The sequence below is a fragment of the Oncorhynchus gorbuscha genome, linkage group LG15, assembly GCF_021184085.1.
Source record: "Oncorhynchus gorbuscha isolate QuinsamMale2020 ecotype Even-year linkage group LG15, OgorEven_v1.0, whole genome shotgun sequence".
Classification (NCBI taxonomy): Eukaryota; Metazoa; Chordata; class Actinopteri; order Salmoniformes; family Salmonidae; genus Oncorhynchus; species Oncorhynchus gorbuscha.
In genome coordinates, this window is record NC_060187.1 from 20,645,726 (window position 1) to 20,659,175 (window position 13,450).

General features: G+C 41.7%; 1 protein-coding gene across 6 annotated transcripts in view; it reads right to left on the minus strand.

Moving 5' to 3' along the window:
* Positions 1–7,980: 7,980 nt before the first annotated feature.
* Positions 7,981–13,450, minus strand: part of LOC123996712 (trafficking protein particle complex subunit 8-like) — an 85,211-nt gene continuing 79,741 nt past the window's right edge. For all 6 annotated transcript variants that reach the window (XM_046300333.1, XM_046300334.1, XM_046300337.1 and 3 more), the window contains 3 exons: positions 11,321–11,463; positions 10,218–10,307; positions 7,981–9,638 (listed from right to left, as the gene is read on the minus strand). In XM_046300333.1, coding sequence (XP_046156289.1) covers positions 9,404–9,638; positions 10,218–10,307; positions 11,321–11,463 — 468 coding nt within the window. In that variant the 3' untranslated portion in view covers positions 7,981–9,403. The remainder of the gene's footprint in view (positions 9,639–10,217; positions 10,308–11,320; positions 11,464–13,450) is intronic.

Below are 13,450 nucleotides of genomic sequence, written 5' to 3' on the forward strand. Positions count from 1 at the left end.
AATGTAATATGATTTCAACAGAGAGGTATATTGTCTGGGTGATTTGAATATTGACCAGCATTCATAAGGCTGCCCACTAAAGAGAAAGCTTCAAATGATAACTAGTGCCTGCATCCTGGTTCAGGTTATCAGTCAACCTACCAGGGTAGTTACAAACAGTACAGGAATGAAATCGTCAACATGTATGGATCACGTCTTAACAAATACTGCAGAAATTTGCTTCAAAGCAGTTTCCAAATCCATAGGATGTAGTGATCACAATATAGTAGCCATATCAAGGACAACCAAAGTTCCAAAGGCTGGACCTAACATAGTATATGAGGTCATATAATACGTTTTGTAGTGATTCCTGTTGTTGATGTAAAGAATATTTGCTGGTCTGTGGTGTGTAATGAGGAGCAGCTAGATGCTGCACTTGACACGTATGATATTGCTTATCCTAGTTACTAATACGCATGTACCCATTAAGAAAATTACTGTGAAAACTGTTAAATCCCTGTGGATTGATGAACTGAAAGATGGTTTGGTTGAGAGGGATGAGGCAAAAGGAAAGGCAAATAATTCTGGCTGCACAACTGATTGGCAAACATACTGCAAATTGATAAATCATGTGTCTAAACTAACGAAAAATAAACTACACTATAAAACAAAGAATCATACAAAGAATGATAGTAACAAGCTTTGGAGCACCTTAATAAATGACATTCTGGGGAAAAAAAGGCAAACTCTGCTCCATCACTCATTGAATCAGCTCATTCCTCATAAAACCCATTGATATTGCCAACTACTAATGATTTTTTAATTGGAAAGATTAGCAAACTTAGGCATGACATGCCAGCCAGAAATGCTACTCATCCATGTATAACTGATTAAATTATGAAAGACAAGCATTGTAATTTTGAAATTTTGTAAAGTGAGTGTGGAAGAAATAAAACAATTATTGTTGTCTATCAACAATGACAAGCCACCGGGGTCTGACAACTTGGATGGAAAATTACTGAGGATAATAATTGACTATATTGCCAATGATATTTGAGATATCTTCAATCTAAGCAAATGTGTGTGCCCTCAGGCATGGAGGGAAGCAAAAGTACTTCCGCTACCCAAGAATAGTAAATCCACCTTTACTGGCTCAAATAGCTGACCAATCAGCCTGTTACCAACCCAGAGTACACTTTTGGAAAATGGTGTTTTACCAGATACAATGCTATTTTACTGTAAACAAATTGACAACAGACTTTTAGCACACGTATAGGGAAGGACATTCAACAAGCACAGCACTTACACAAATCACTAATGATTGGCTGAGAGAAATTGATGGTAAAAAGATTGTGGGAGCTGTTTTGTTAGACTTCAGTGCGGCTTTTGACATTATCAATCATAGTCTGCTGATGGAAAAACATGTGTTATGGATTTACACCCCCTGTTATATTGTGGATAAAGAGTTACCAGTCTAACAGAACACAGAGGGTGTTCTTTAATGGAAGCCTGTCCAACATAATCCAGGTAGAACCAGGAATTCAACGCTTAATAAAGAGTTTCAGAATTGGTGGCAAGGAATAAGTTAGTCCTAAATATTTAAAAATCGAAATAAAAGCATTTTATTTGGGACAAATCATTCGCATAACCATAAACCTCAACTAAATCTTGTAATAAATAATGTGGAAATTGAGCAAGTTGAGGCGACTAAACTGCTTGGAGTAACCCTGGATTGTAAACGGTAATGTCCTACGGGTTCTAGTTTTTTCGCACCTGGACTACTGTTCCGTGATGTGGTCAGGTACCAGAAAGAGGGATCTCAGAAAATAACGGTTGGCTCAGAACAGGGCAGCACGGCTGGCCATTAAATGTACTCGGAGAGCTAACATGAATAATATGTATGTAAATCTCTCATGGCTCAAAGTGGAGGAGAGATTGACTTCATCATTAACTGTTTTTGTAAGAAGTGTGAGGCGTCTGTTTAAACTACTAGCACACAGCTCAGACACCCATGCATACTCTTCAAGGCATGCCACCAGAGGTCTCTTCACAATCCAAGTCAAGAACAGACTATGGGAGGCACACAGTACTACATAGAGCCATGGCTACATGGAACTCTATTCCACATCAGATAACTAATGCAAGCAGTAGAATCGGATTTTTAAAAAACAGATAATACACCGTATGGAACATCAGGGACTGTGAAGAGACACACACACACGATAAGACACACACACAATGATTTTGTATTGTAGATATGTGGTGATGGAGTGGTGGCCTGAGGGAACACACTGAAAGTGTTGGGTCAGGTGTTATGAAATGTAATCTAGTATTTTAAACGGCATGTACCCGTCTTGCTGGACCCCAGGAAGAGTAGCTGCTGCATTGGCAGGAACTAATGGAGATCCATAATACAACTGCAAATAATGTAAAACATTCTTAAAAGTCTCATGCAGTGTAAGTCTGCAATGACCACCACATATAGGCTACTGCAGGCTATATCATAGAAATCGAAAGCTATTTCCATGTGAAAATGTTATAGGATTTGCTCCATTTGTTTTGTTTGTAGGCCTACATTATGCTCAAATAGCCACTGTCTAAAACTGTAAGGGTACAGCCTCAGTGTTCACTGTAAACGTGCACCGGAAGTTAGAGCAGAATAGAGCAGAAAACACATAGAATAGAGCAGAAAACACATTACTGTTGTTTTCTGTCACTATGGACAACAAAGTTCTTGGCCTATTGTATTATTATTGTAATATCTTGTGCTCTGAATTTACAGCAAGCTTTGTCAACCTAGGTATGTCACATAACTGTCACTGGTTGTCTTGCAACATGGGGTTAACCGGAGAGCGCTAAAAAAGCATTGTAATATGCTTTTTGAAGGTGCGCATCAAAGAGCCCATGAAGAGATGAGTGTCCAATTGGCACAGCTGTAAATTGAGAGGAGTAGGAGCCAAGGGTGTTGCTACTGGGAGATTACCAAGGAAGGGTTTGAGTGGTCAGGGATAATCAGGGGAAGAAGCCATTACTTAGCCTGATCCCAGATAGGTTTGTGATGTCTTGCAAACTCCTACAGGCAGCTAGCCATTACTGTAGAATGTGTCTGTGAGTGGACTCTCTCCCAGACTTGCTGTCTCGATATCTGAATGTTCGCCATAATAACAAAGCGAAAGCATGTTTTTCTAAATGTTTGCAAATGTATAAATTACTCTTTTTTTTTAAATACCTTATTTACATAAGTATTCAGACCCTTTGCTATGAGACACAAAATTGAGCTCAGGTGCATCCCGTTTCCATTGATCATCCTTGAGATGTTTCTTCAATGTGATTGGCGTCCACGTGTGGTGAATTCAATTGATTGGAAAGGTACACATCAGTGTCAGAGCAAACACCAAACCATGGCATCAAAGGAATTGTCCGTAGAGCTGAGACAGGATTGAGTCAAGGCACAGATCTGGGAAAGGGTACCAAAACAATTCTGCAGCATTGAAGGTCCCTAAGAACACAGTGGCCTCCATCATTCTTAAATGGAAGAAGTTTGGAACCACCAAGACTTTTCCTAGAGCTGGCCACCCTGCCAAACTAAGCAATTGGGGGAGAAGGGCCTTGGTCAGGGAGGTGACCAAAAAAACGATGGTCACTGACAGAGCTCTAGAGTTCCGCTGTGGAGATGGGAGAACCTTCCAGAAGGACAACCATCTCCACATCCCTCCACCAATCAGGACTTTATGGTAGACTGGCCAGGCGGGAAGCCACTCCTCACTAAAAGGCACAACAGCCCGCTTGGAGTTTGCCAAAAGGCACCTAAAGGACTCTCAGACCATGAAACAAGAATCTATGGTCTGATGAAACCAAGAATGAACTCTTTGGCCTGAATGCCAAGTGTCACATCTGGAGGAAACCTGTAACCATCCCTACAGTGAAGCATGGTGGTGACAGCATCATGCTGTGGGGATGTTTTTCAGTGGCAGGGACTGGGAGACTAGTCAGGATCGAGGGGAAATTGAATGGAGCAAAGTACAGAGAGATCCTTGATGAAAACCTGATCCAGAGCACTCAGGTCCAAAGACTGGGGCAAAGGTTCCCCTTCCAAGAAGACAACACTCCTAAGCACACAGCCAAGACAAAGCAGGAGCGTCTTTGCGACAAGTCTCTGCATGTCTTTGAGTGGCCCAGCCAGACGCCGGACTTGAACCCGATCGAACATCTCGAGAAACCTGAAAATAGCTGTGCAGCGATGCACCCCATCCAACCTGACAGAGCTTGATAGGATCTGCAGAAAAGAAAGTAATAAAGTCCCCAAATACAGTTGTTTCAAGCTTGTAGCATCATAACCAAGAAGGCTTGAGTCTGTAATCACTGGTGAAGGTGCTTCAACAAAGTACTGAATAAAGGGTCTGAATATTTATCTAAATAAGTATTTTTAGCAGTCCCCAACCGATTGTGTTTTTTTGTTTGTTTTTTTGCGTTGTTTGTAACTAGTTTTTTTAAAGCTATTTCATACATAATGTTACCGCTACCGTCTCTTATGACCCCCCAAAAATTCTGGACATCAAGACTGCGATTAATCACCATGGACTGGCAGAATCCTTTTTTCCTTTGACGAGCCCGATGCAAACGATATACTGCTTTCTCGGGAACAAGCCCAGATCCCCCTTGATTTGCGTGAAGAGGCAGAGAAAAAAGGGTCAGAGGGCGGGCTGTGTTCTGAGAATTCGTAGGCGATTGAATAAGCCCCCACTTCCTTCCATTCTGCTAGCAAACGTGCAATCTTTGGAGAATAAAATACATGACCTACAGGCAAGACTAAACTACGAACGGGACAATCAAAACTGTAACATCTTATGCTTCACCGAATCGTGGCTGGACGATGACACTTTCAACATACAGCTGGCTGGTTATACGCAGGATAGAACAACAGCGTCTTGTAAGACAAGGGGCGGCGGACTACGTATTTTTGTAAATAACAGCGGGTGCATGATATCTAAGGACGTCTCAAGCTATTGTGCGCCTGAGGTAGAGTATCTCATGATAAGCTGTAGATCACACTATCTACCCAGAGTGTTTTAATGTGTATTTTTTGTAGCTGTTTACATTCCACCACAGTCAGAGGCTGGCACAAAGAAACCATTGAATGAGTTGTATTCCGCCATGTATTCCGCCATAAGCAAACAAATGCTCAACCAGAGGCAGTGCTCCTAGTAGCAGAGAAACATAAATCTGTTTTACCAAATTTCTATCAACATGTTAAATGTGCAACCAGAGGGAAAAAACAATCTCTGGACCACCTTTACTCCACACACAGAGACACATACAAACTTCTCACACACCCTCCATTTGGCAAATCTGACCATAATTCTATCCTCCTGATTTCTGCTTACAGGCCAAAATTAAAGCAGGAAGCACCAGTGCCTAGGTCAATGAAAAAGTGGTCAGATGAAGCAGATGCTAAGCTACAGGACCATTTTGCTAGCACAGACTGGAATATGTTCTGTGATTCCTCTGATGGCATTGAGGAGTACATGACATCAGTCATTGGCTTCATCAATAAGTGCATCGATGATGTCGTCCCCACTGTGACAGTACACATATACCCCAACCAGAAGCCATGGATTACAGGCAACATCCACACTGATCTAAAGGGTAGAGCTGCCGCTTTCAAGGTGCAGGACTCTAACCCGGAAGCTTATAAGAAATCCCGTTACGCCCTCCGACGAACCATCAAACAGGCAAAGCTTCAATACAGGACTAAGATTGAATCATAGTTCACAGGCTCTGACGCTCGTCGGATGTGGCAGGGCTTGCAAACCATTACAGACTACAAAGGGAAGCATAGCCGAGAGCTGCCCAGTGACACGAGCCAACCAGACGAGCTAAACCACATCTATGCTCGTTGAGGCAAATAACACTGAAACATGCATAAGAGCACCAGCTGTTCCGGAAGACTGTGTGATCACGCTCTCCGCAGCTGATGTGAGTAAGACCTTTAACAGGTCAACATTCACAAGGCCGCAGGGCCAGGCGGATTACCAGGACATGTACTGCGAGCATGCGCTGACCAACTGGCAAGTGACTTCACTGACATTTTTAACCTCTCCCTGTCAGAGTCTGTAATACCAACATGTTTTAAGCAGACAACCATAGTGCCTGTGCCCAAGAACACAAAGGTAACCTGCCTAAATGACTACCAACCCGTAGCACTCACGTCTGTAGCCATGAAAGGCTGGTCATGGCTCACAACACCATTATCCTAGAAACCCTAGACCCACTTCAATTTGCATACTGCCCCACAGATCCACAGATGATGCAATCTCTATTGCACTCCACACTGCCCCTTCCCACCTGGACAAAAGGAACACCTAATGTGAGAATACTATTCACTGACTACAGCTCAGCATTCAACCCCACAGTGCCATAAAAGCACATCAATAAGCTAAGGACCCTGGGACTAAACACCTCCCTCTGCAACTGGATCCTGGACTTCCTGACGGGCCGCCCTCAGATGCTAAGGATAGGTAAGAACACATCCGCCACGCTGATCCTCAACACAGGGGCCCCTCAGGGGTGAGTGCTCAGTCCACTCCTATACTCCCTGTTCACTCATGACTGCAGTCAGGCACGACTCCAACACCATCATTAAGTTTGCAGATCAAACAACAGCGGTAGGCCCGATCACCGACAACGAGGCAGCCTATAGGGAGGTCAGAGACCTGGCTGTGTGGTGCCAGGACAACCTCTCCCTCAACGTGATCAAGACAAAGGAGTTGATTGTGGACTACAGGAAAAAGAGGACCAAGAATGCCCACATTCTCATCGACAGCGCTGCAATGCAGGTTGAGAGCTTCAAGTTCCTTGTTACTTTTATTTCTTATTCTTATCCGTATTTAATTCAACTGCACTGTTGGTTAGGGGCTCGTAAGTATGCAAGAGGACTGACTGGCTACTCCTTCGGATCCATTTTTTTTCTTCTTAGTTTCCTGCCTTTCTTTTCCTACCCACTGTGCTTCTACATCTGCATTGCTTGCTCTTTGGGGTTTTAGGCTGGGTATGTATGTATGCATGTCAGGATGTGTACATATGTTTTACACTCGTTTGGTTACTACATGATTCCATGTGTGTTATTTCTTAGTTTTGATGTCTTCACTATTATTCTACAATGTAGCAAATAGTCAAAATAAAGAAACCCTTCAATGAGTATGTGTCCAAACTTATAACTGGAACTATATATTTATATTGTCATCATTTAGCAGATAATCTTTAATCCAGAGTGATTTACAGGAGCAATTGTTCAAGGGCACCGACAGATTGTTCATGTAGTCAATTCTGGGATTCAAGCCAGTGAAATTTCAGTTACTGGCTCAACACTTAACCACTAGGCTACCTGCCTCCCCAGGTAAGTAGCTTTGTCAGTTTGTGACAACTGCCTATGTAAAAAAGGCTTTATAAAATATTTGATTGATTGACTATACCTTGATCCTGATGCAATGCCAAGGAAGTGCAAGTGTGTGTGCCAGCAAGAAAGAGTGACAGGACAGAATGAAGACATCGCTCTTAATGCATTCAAATCATAAAAAGCATAATAAAGTGCAATCTATTTAGCAGCGATGGCATTGAGACGAAGCAGACGAACAGAGGCTAATTGAAGTTTGGACTATATTCATTGAATCTACAATCAACCCTTCCTTAATTAAACCATAATAAAAGAGGAAGTCACTAATGTTGCCAATCACATCAGATCTTTTTCAGAGCTGATCTTATTGGTCAAAAGACAAATTAGTGAGGAAGAAAAAATCTGAATTGGGCTGCCTCTAAACGCAGCCTATGTCTGCTTCCCAAATGGCACCCCATTCCCTTTATAGTGCGCATAGGCCTCTGGTCAAAAGTAGTGTAATGGAGAATAGGATGCCATTTGGAAAACATCCTAAAACTCAGTCAGTCTATAAAGTATAACTACAAATCACAACATTGTCTACACATTGCACACAGGGGAGACGGTTACTTTCTCACAGCCCACATCATTGGTTACATTTTTATTTCTATTTACAGTAAATTTGTTATAAATATAATACATAATCTGAAAAGCATTTGAGTAAATACATACATTTAAATAACAGTTTGAGCACAAGGTGGAGGTCCAATGAGGGAGATGTATAGGGATCATGTTGACTTTACTGGTTCATACGTTAGTTTGTTTGTTTTGTAGAAAACTAAATGTGTGCACGTGGTGACTGACAGCACGGTCAGTCCAGATGGACTACAGGCTCACAGACAGGCTCACAGACAGGCGGGCAGTCAGTATCTGTATTAGAACCTCTCAGTCAGAGTTTGTTTGTCAGTCACATACTGTAGTATAGTGGTTAAACGCTGGGTCATATTCTAAAATGTTTGTGATGTGCTGACGGTCTGGTCCATGTGACTACACAACAGAAAACCCTGGTCATGGTCAGTCTCATTGAGGCAGAGGCAGTTCTTTCTACTTTCTCATCCTGGTTAATCCAAGAAGTAAACGACATCTGTCGCCACGGTGACAACTGCTCAACAACATGCGATTAAAAATAAATCTCTGGCGGTAGACAAATGACACCAGTGTCGTAGGAGACAAGATGTTGTAAACTCAGACGGCAACAGCGTGTCTGTTCTCCTCCCCGTTCACAGGTCAATTTAATCAAATAAAAAAGGTCAAAACCAAAGTGCATCAGCTGAGATGACAGAGGAATAATACACAGAGAGAAAACAGATCCTTCTTCAACATGTAAGTCCATGATGCTTTGCTTTGTTGCTGGGACATAACATAGCTACTGGGGGGTTTATTTAACAACAGTCTGACCATCGCAGTGGTTACAAGCTCAATTGATGCCCAATTCCATTTAAACATTTTATTTATATTTTTAAATACATCTTACATCAAAACTGCTTTCCTTAGTCCAGTATTGAGTGAACAAGTTTGGAAAAATGGGTCAAATTTTTAGGGAGTGGAGTGGATGATTTGAGACTTGGTGGAAAGATATTTCTGCCTTGTATCTGGTTCCGAACTTTCAACAGTTTCTTAACCAATGGGGAGCCTTGGTAGTGGTGATTTGCAGATAATTGTTCATTGGTTATTGTTGGGTGGGCAGGCAGGCAGAATTAGGATCCTAATCATTAGGGCACACTGTAGTAAAACCTGTTACAACAGAAAATGAAAAATAGCCTTTCAAGTAGTCCCTCCCTGTTTTCTTCAGGTTTATGCCTAATGAAGACAGCCCAGTGTTCAAGCATTGTTGATCGTAAAGAGCGGGTGATGTGGGATTTGGAAGATATTTCTTGCTGGGTGGGTCTCTGAGCTCTCAACCCTGTTGTTGCCAACCAATGGGGAGTCTTAGTAGTGATGATTGACAGATGGTGGTTAATTCATAGTTGATGATGGGGGGCAGGACAATGTTCAGGTGCTGTTAATGATGATTAGTGCAGGCGTGGCCGTCTGCTGGCTGGTCTCACACATGGCTCCCTGGTCCGCCAGCTTGGCGAAGACCCGTGCAGTTCCCAGGTTATAGACGCCCGCATGCAGGAAGCCGGCTCTCAGCGGCAGCCTCATCACTTCCTGTGCCCTCAACTGCAGCTTGTATTGAGTCTGGCCCAGCCATGTAAATGAACCGTGCACCTCAAGAGACTCAGGACTGATGGAGGGAGGAAGAGAGAGAGAAAAAGGGATGATGAAAGAGGGGGATGAGAAGAAAAATAATTAAAATTAAAACCTGGAGGATGAACGGGATGCAGTTATCAGTTAAACATTTGCTCAGGGACATGAGGAATAGATGGCAGATTTAAAGATGCACTGTGCAGAAATCGCTCCGTCATTTCCTGGTTGCTGAAATTCTAAGTGTGCCTAATTTAAGTTTGTGACAAAACAATTAAGTATCATGTAGAGAATCATTGCGTCATCTAAACCGCTGTGAAATATATTTTTCATAACCAAAAAGATTGTATTTTGAAGCTGGTGTACAAAACCAAAAGATGCAAAACTGAAAGATTAAGCAAGGGAAGCATAGAAATAGTGCACATAGAACATATCTACTGCTTCTTAGACTTGCCTTCAATGAGAATGACAGATCTACAAGTACAAGTTCTACGTGAATTTAGTCGGGTCGCCCAAAAAGTTAAATATTGCATCTTTAACAGTACAGTGCGGAGCTAACACACTAATAGGAGAAAATAGGACTAGGGACTACTGTGGGTGTGTGGGTGATTATATTTACCTGGTAGTTTTGTGTCGAAGGTCAATGATGGCATCAACTTGAGCCAGGGAGCAGTTAGATAGAGTCAAAATGACTGGAACCATACAGAGACTACATATAGACAGAGGGGGAGAGAGGCAGAGGGCGGGTAGTGAGGGGGAGAAAAGGGAGGGGGGAGTGAGCGACAGCGGGGGCGAGAGGGAGGGGGGGTGAGGGGGTTATTATACTCATTCTGTCACAACTAAAGCACTGCACTTAAGGTTCCTGACTATCAGTCTGTTTCTCCTCACTGTCTCCAAACCACACTAATAGTTATCATTTAATCTCCTCAAAGCACCTCTTCTGCCAGCAACAACAGTTCTAGAAATAATGACATTAATAGAGTTTAGAACAAAATCATGTCAAAAGATAATCGTGTAAGTCCAGTTCTGACTAGTGAATTATGCGAGAGTACGCGTGTCACACAAACAACCACCCTCGGGACAGGCAGGCTGACAGATTCCTCGTGAATGATTTCAGTTTAGAGTAGATTAGTATAGTGCCTGTTCAGAAGTAATTCTGCACTCTCATATCCTGTGGAGATCAGAGAGCTAGAGCGAGAGAGAGAGCGAGAGAGAGACACATTGCACTATCATCACAACCCTAGCATTTCTGTCTTCTGTCTCTTCCCCGGTTTGTATTTTAGTGCTCCAGGTGTCACCTGGCCCCTTAGCCATTCTATTCTTCTGTTTAGAAGTCCAGTCATAGATACTGCTATAGGGCAAGTGGCATCCAAACCCATACAACCAGGACAGGTACCAAGACGCATGGGGAGAGAGAGAAGCAAAGAGATCTCTCCCCTTTTCTTGGCTGGGTTGATAATGCATGCGTGCAAACATGTCTGTGTGCATTGTGTATGGAATGTGTGTGTGTGAGTGTGAACATGTCTGTGTGCATTGTGTATGGAATGTGTGTGTGTGAGTGTGAACATGTCTGTGTGCATTGTGTATGGAATGTGTGTGTGTGAGTGTGAACATGTCTGTGTGCATTGTGTATGGAATGTGTGTGTGTGAACATGTCTGTGTGCATTGTGTATGGAATGTGTGTGTGTGAGTGTGAACATGTCTGCATGCGTGACGTGTTACCTCTTCTGTATGAAGGAGTGGCTGTAGCTTTCGGGATAGTGTAGGTTGGTCTTGATGAGGTGGGAGAGCTGTTCCATGGAGGGCCGTGTTATAGGAGGAGGAAGCTCTGGTTTAAACTTCAGCAGCACCATCTCTTGAGCCTCCTACAATTCCACAGATCAGAGGAACACAACAGAACCCACACCATTATACACACAGCCTCCTACAACAGAGGAACACAACACGAGGTCAGGACACAGGGACAGATGCCATTTCAACACACCATCTATACATCTCCTAAGCCTCCTACTAAACAACAGAGAAACAGAGACCATTGTGTCAAACAAACACTGCATTTATATACATGTAGTTAAACGGACATTTTGTTGTGGCATAATTTGTTCGCCATTGTGCAGCCTGCCCCGTCCAGGACTTTTGCCGTTACAAAATATAATGAACGGCCTATTTGGCAAAATGCCTTGATAGAGACATTCAGAGAACTATAATTAGACGTTTTGACAAAAGACAACTTTTCAGTTGGTGTGTGTGCGCAGTCGTGGCCAAAAGTATTGAGAATGACACAAATATTAATTTCCACAAAGTTTGCTGCTTCAGTGTCTTTAGATATTTTTGTCAAATGTTACTATGGAATACTGAAGTATTATTACAAGCATTTCATAAGTGTCAAAGGATTATTGACAATTACATGAAGTTGATGCAAAGAGTCAATATTTGCAGTGTTGACCCTTCTTTTTCACGACCTCTGCAATCCGCCCTGGCATGCTGTCAATTGACTTCTGGGCCACATCCTGACTGATGGCAGCCCATTCTTGCATAATCAATGCTTGGAGTTTGTCAGAATTTGGTTTTTTTGTTAGTCCACCCGCCTCTTGAGGATTGACCACAAGTTCTCAATGGGATTAAAGCCTATTTATTTTTGTAACAAGCCGTGTTTCGTTAAAGCCTATTTATTTTGGTTTACAAGCCGTGTTTCGTTTAAAGCCTATTTATTTTTGTAACAAGCCGTGTTTCGTTAAAGCCTATTTATTTTTGTAACAAGCCGTGTTTCGTTAAAGCCTATTTATTTTTGTAACAAGCCGTGTTTCGTTAAAGCCTATTTATTTTTGTAACAAGCCGTGTTTCGTTAAAGCCTATTTATTTTTGTAACAAGCCGTGTTTCGTTAAAGCCTATTTATTTTTGTAACAAGCCGTGTTTCGTTAAAGCCTATTTATTTTTGTAACAAGCCGTGTTTCGTTAAAGCCCATTTATTTTTGTTACAAGCCGTGTTTCGTTAAAGCCTATTTATTTTTGTAACAAGCCGTGTTTTGTTTAAAAGCCTATTTATTTTGTAACAAGTCGTGTTTTGTTTAAAAGCCTATTTATTTTGTAACAAGCCGTGTTTTGTTTAAAAGCCTATTTATTTTGTAACAAGCCGTGTTTTGTTTAAAAGCCTATTTATTTTGTAACAAGCAGTGTTTTGTTTAAAAGCCTATTTATTTTGTAACAAGCCGTGTTTTGTTTAAAAGCCTATTTATTTTGTAACAAGCCGTGTTTTGTTTAAAAGCCTATTTATTTTGTAACAAGCCGTGTTTTGTTTAAAAGCCTATTTATTTTGTAACAAGCCGTGTTTTGTTTAAAAGCCTATTTATTTTGTAACAAGCCATGTTTCGTTTAAAGGCTGTGTAAAGTTCATTTGTTTCAATGTACCGGTAGGCACCTGCGGCTTATAGACATGTGCAGCTTATTTATGTACAAATACATGTATTTTTTAAAGTCAGTGGGTGCGGTTTATATTCAGGTGCGCTTAATAGTCCAGAAATTACGCTACATCAAGCTTTTGAGTCTACAAATATGTTGGATGCATTTGCTCTTTTTTTAGTTGTGTTTTAGATTATTCTGTGGCCAATAGACATGAATGGTAAATAATGTAGTGTGTCATTTTAGAGTCACTTTCATTGTAATTAAGAATAGAACGTTTCTAAAAATAAATAAAAACTCTACAGTAATGTGGATGCTACCATGATTACGGATAATCCTGAATGAATCATTAATAATGATGATAAAGTTAGATACACAAATATCATACCCCCAAGATATGCAAACCTCTTACCCTTATAATAACAGAGGTGGTTAGCATTTTTGGGGGGTAT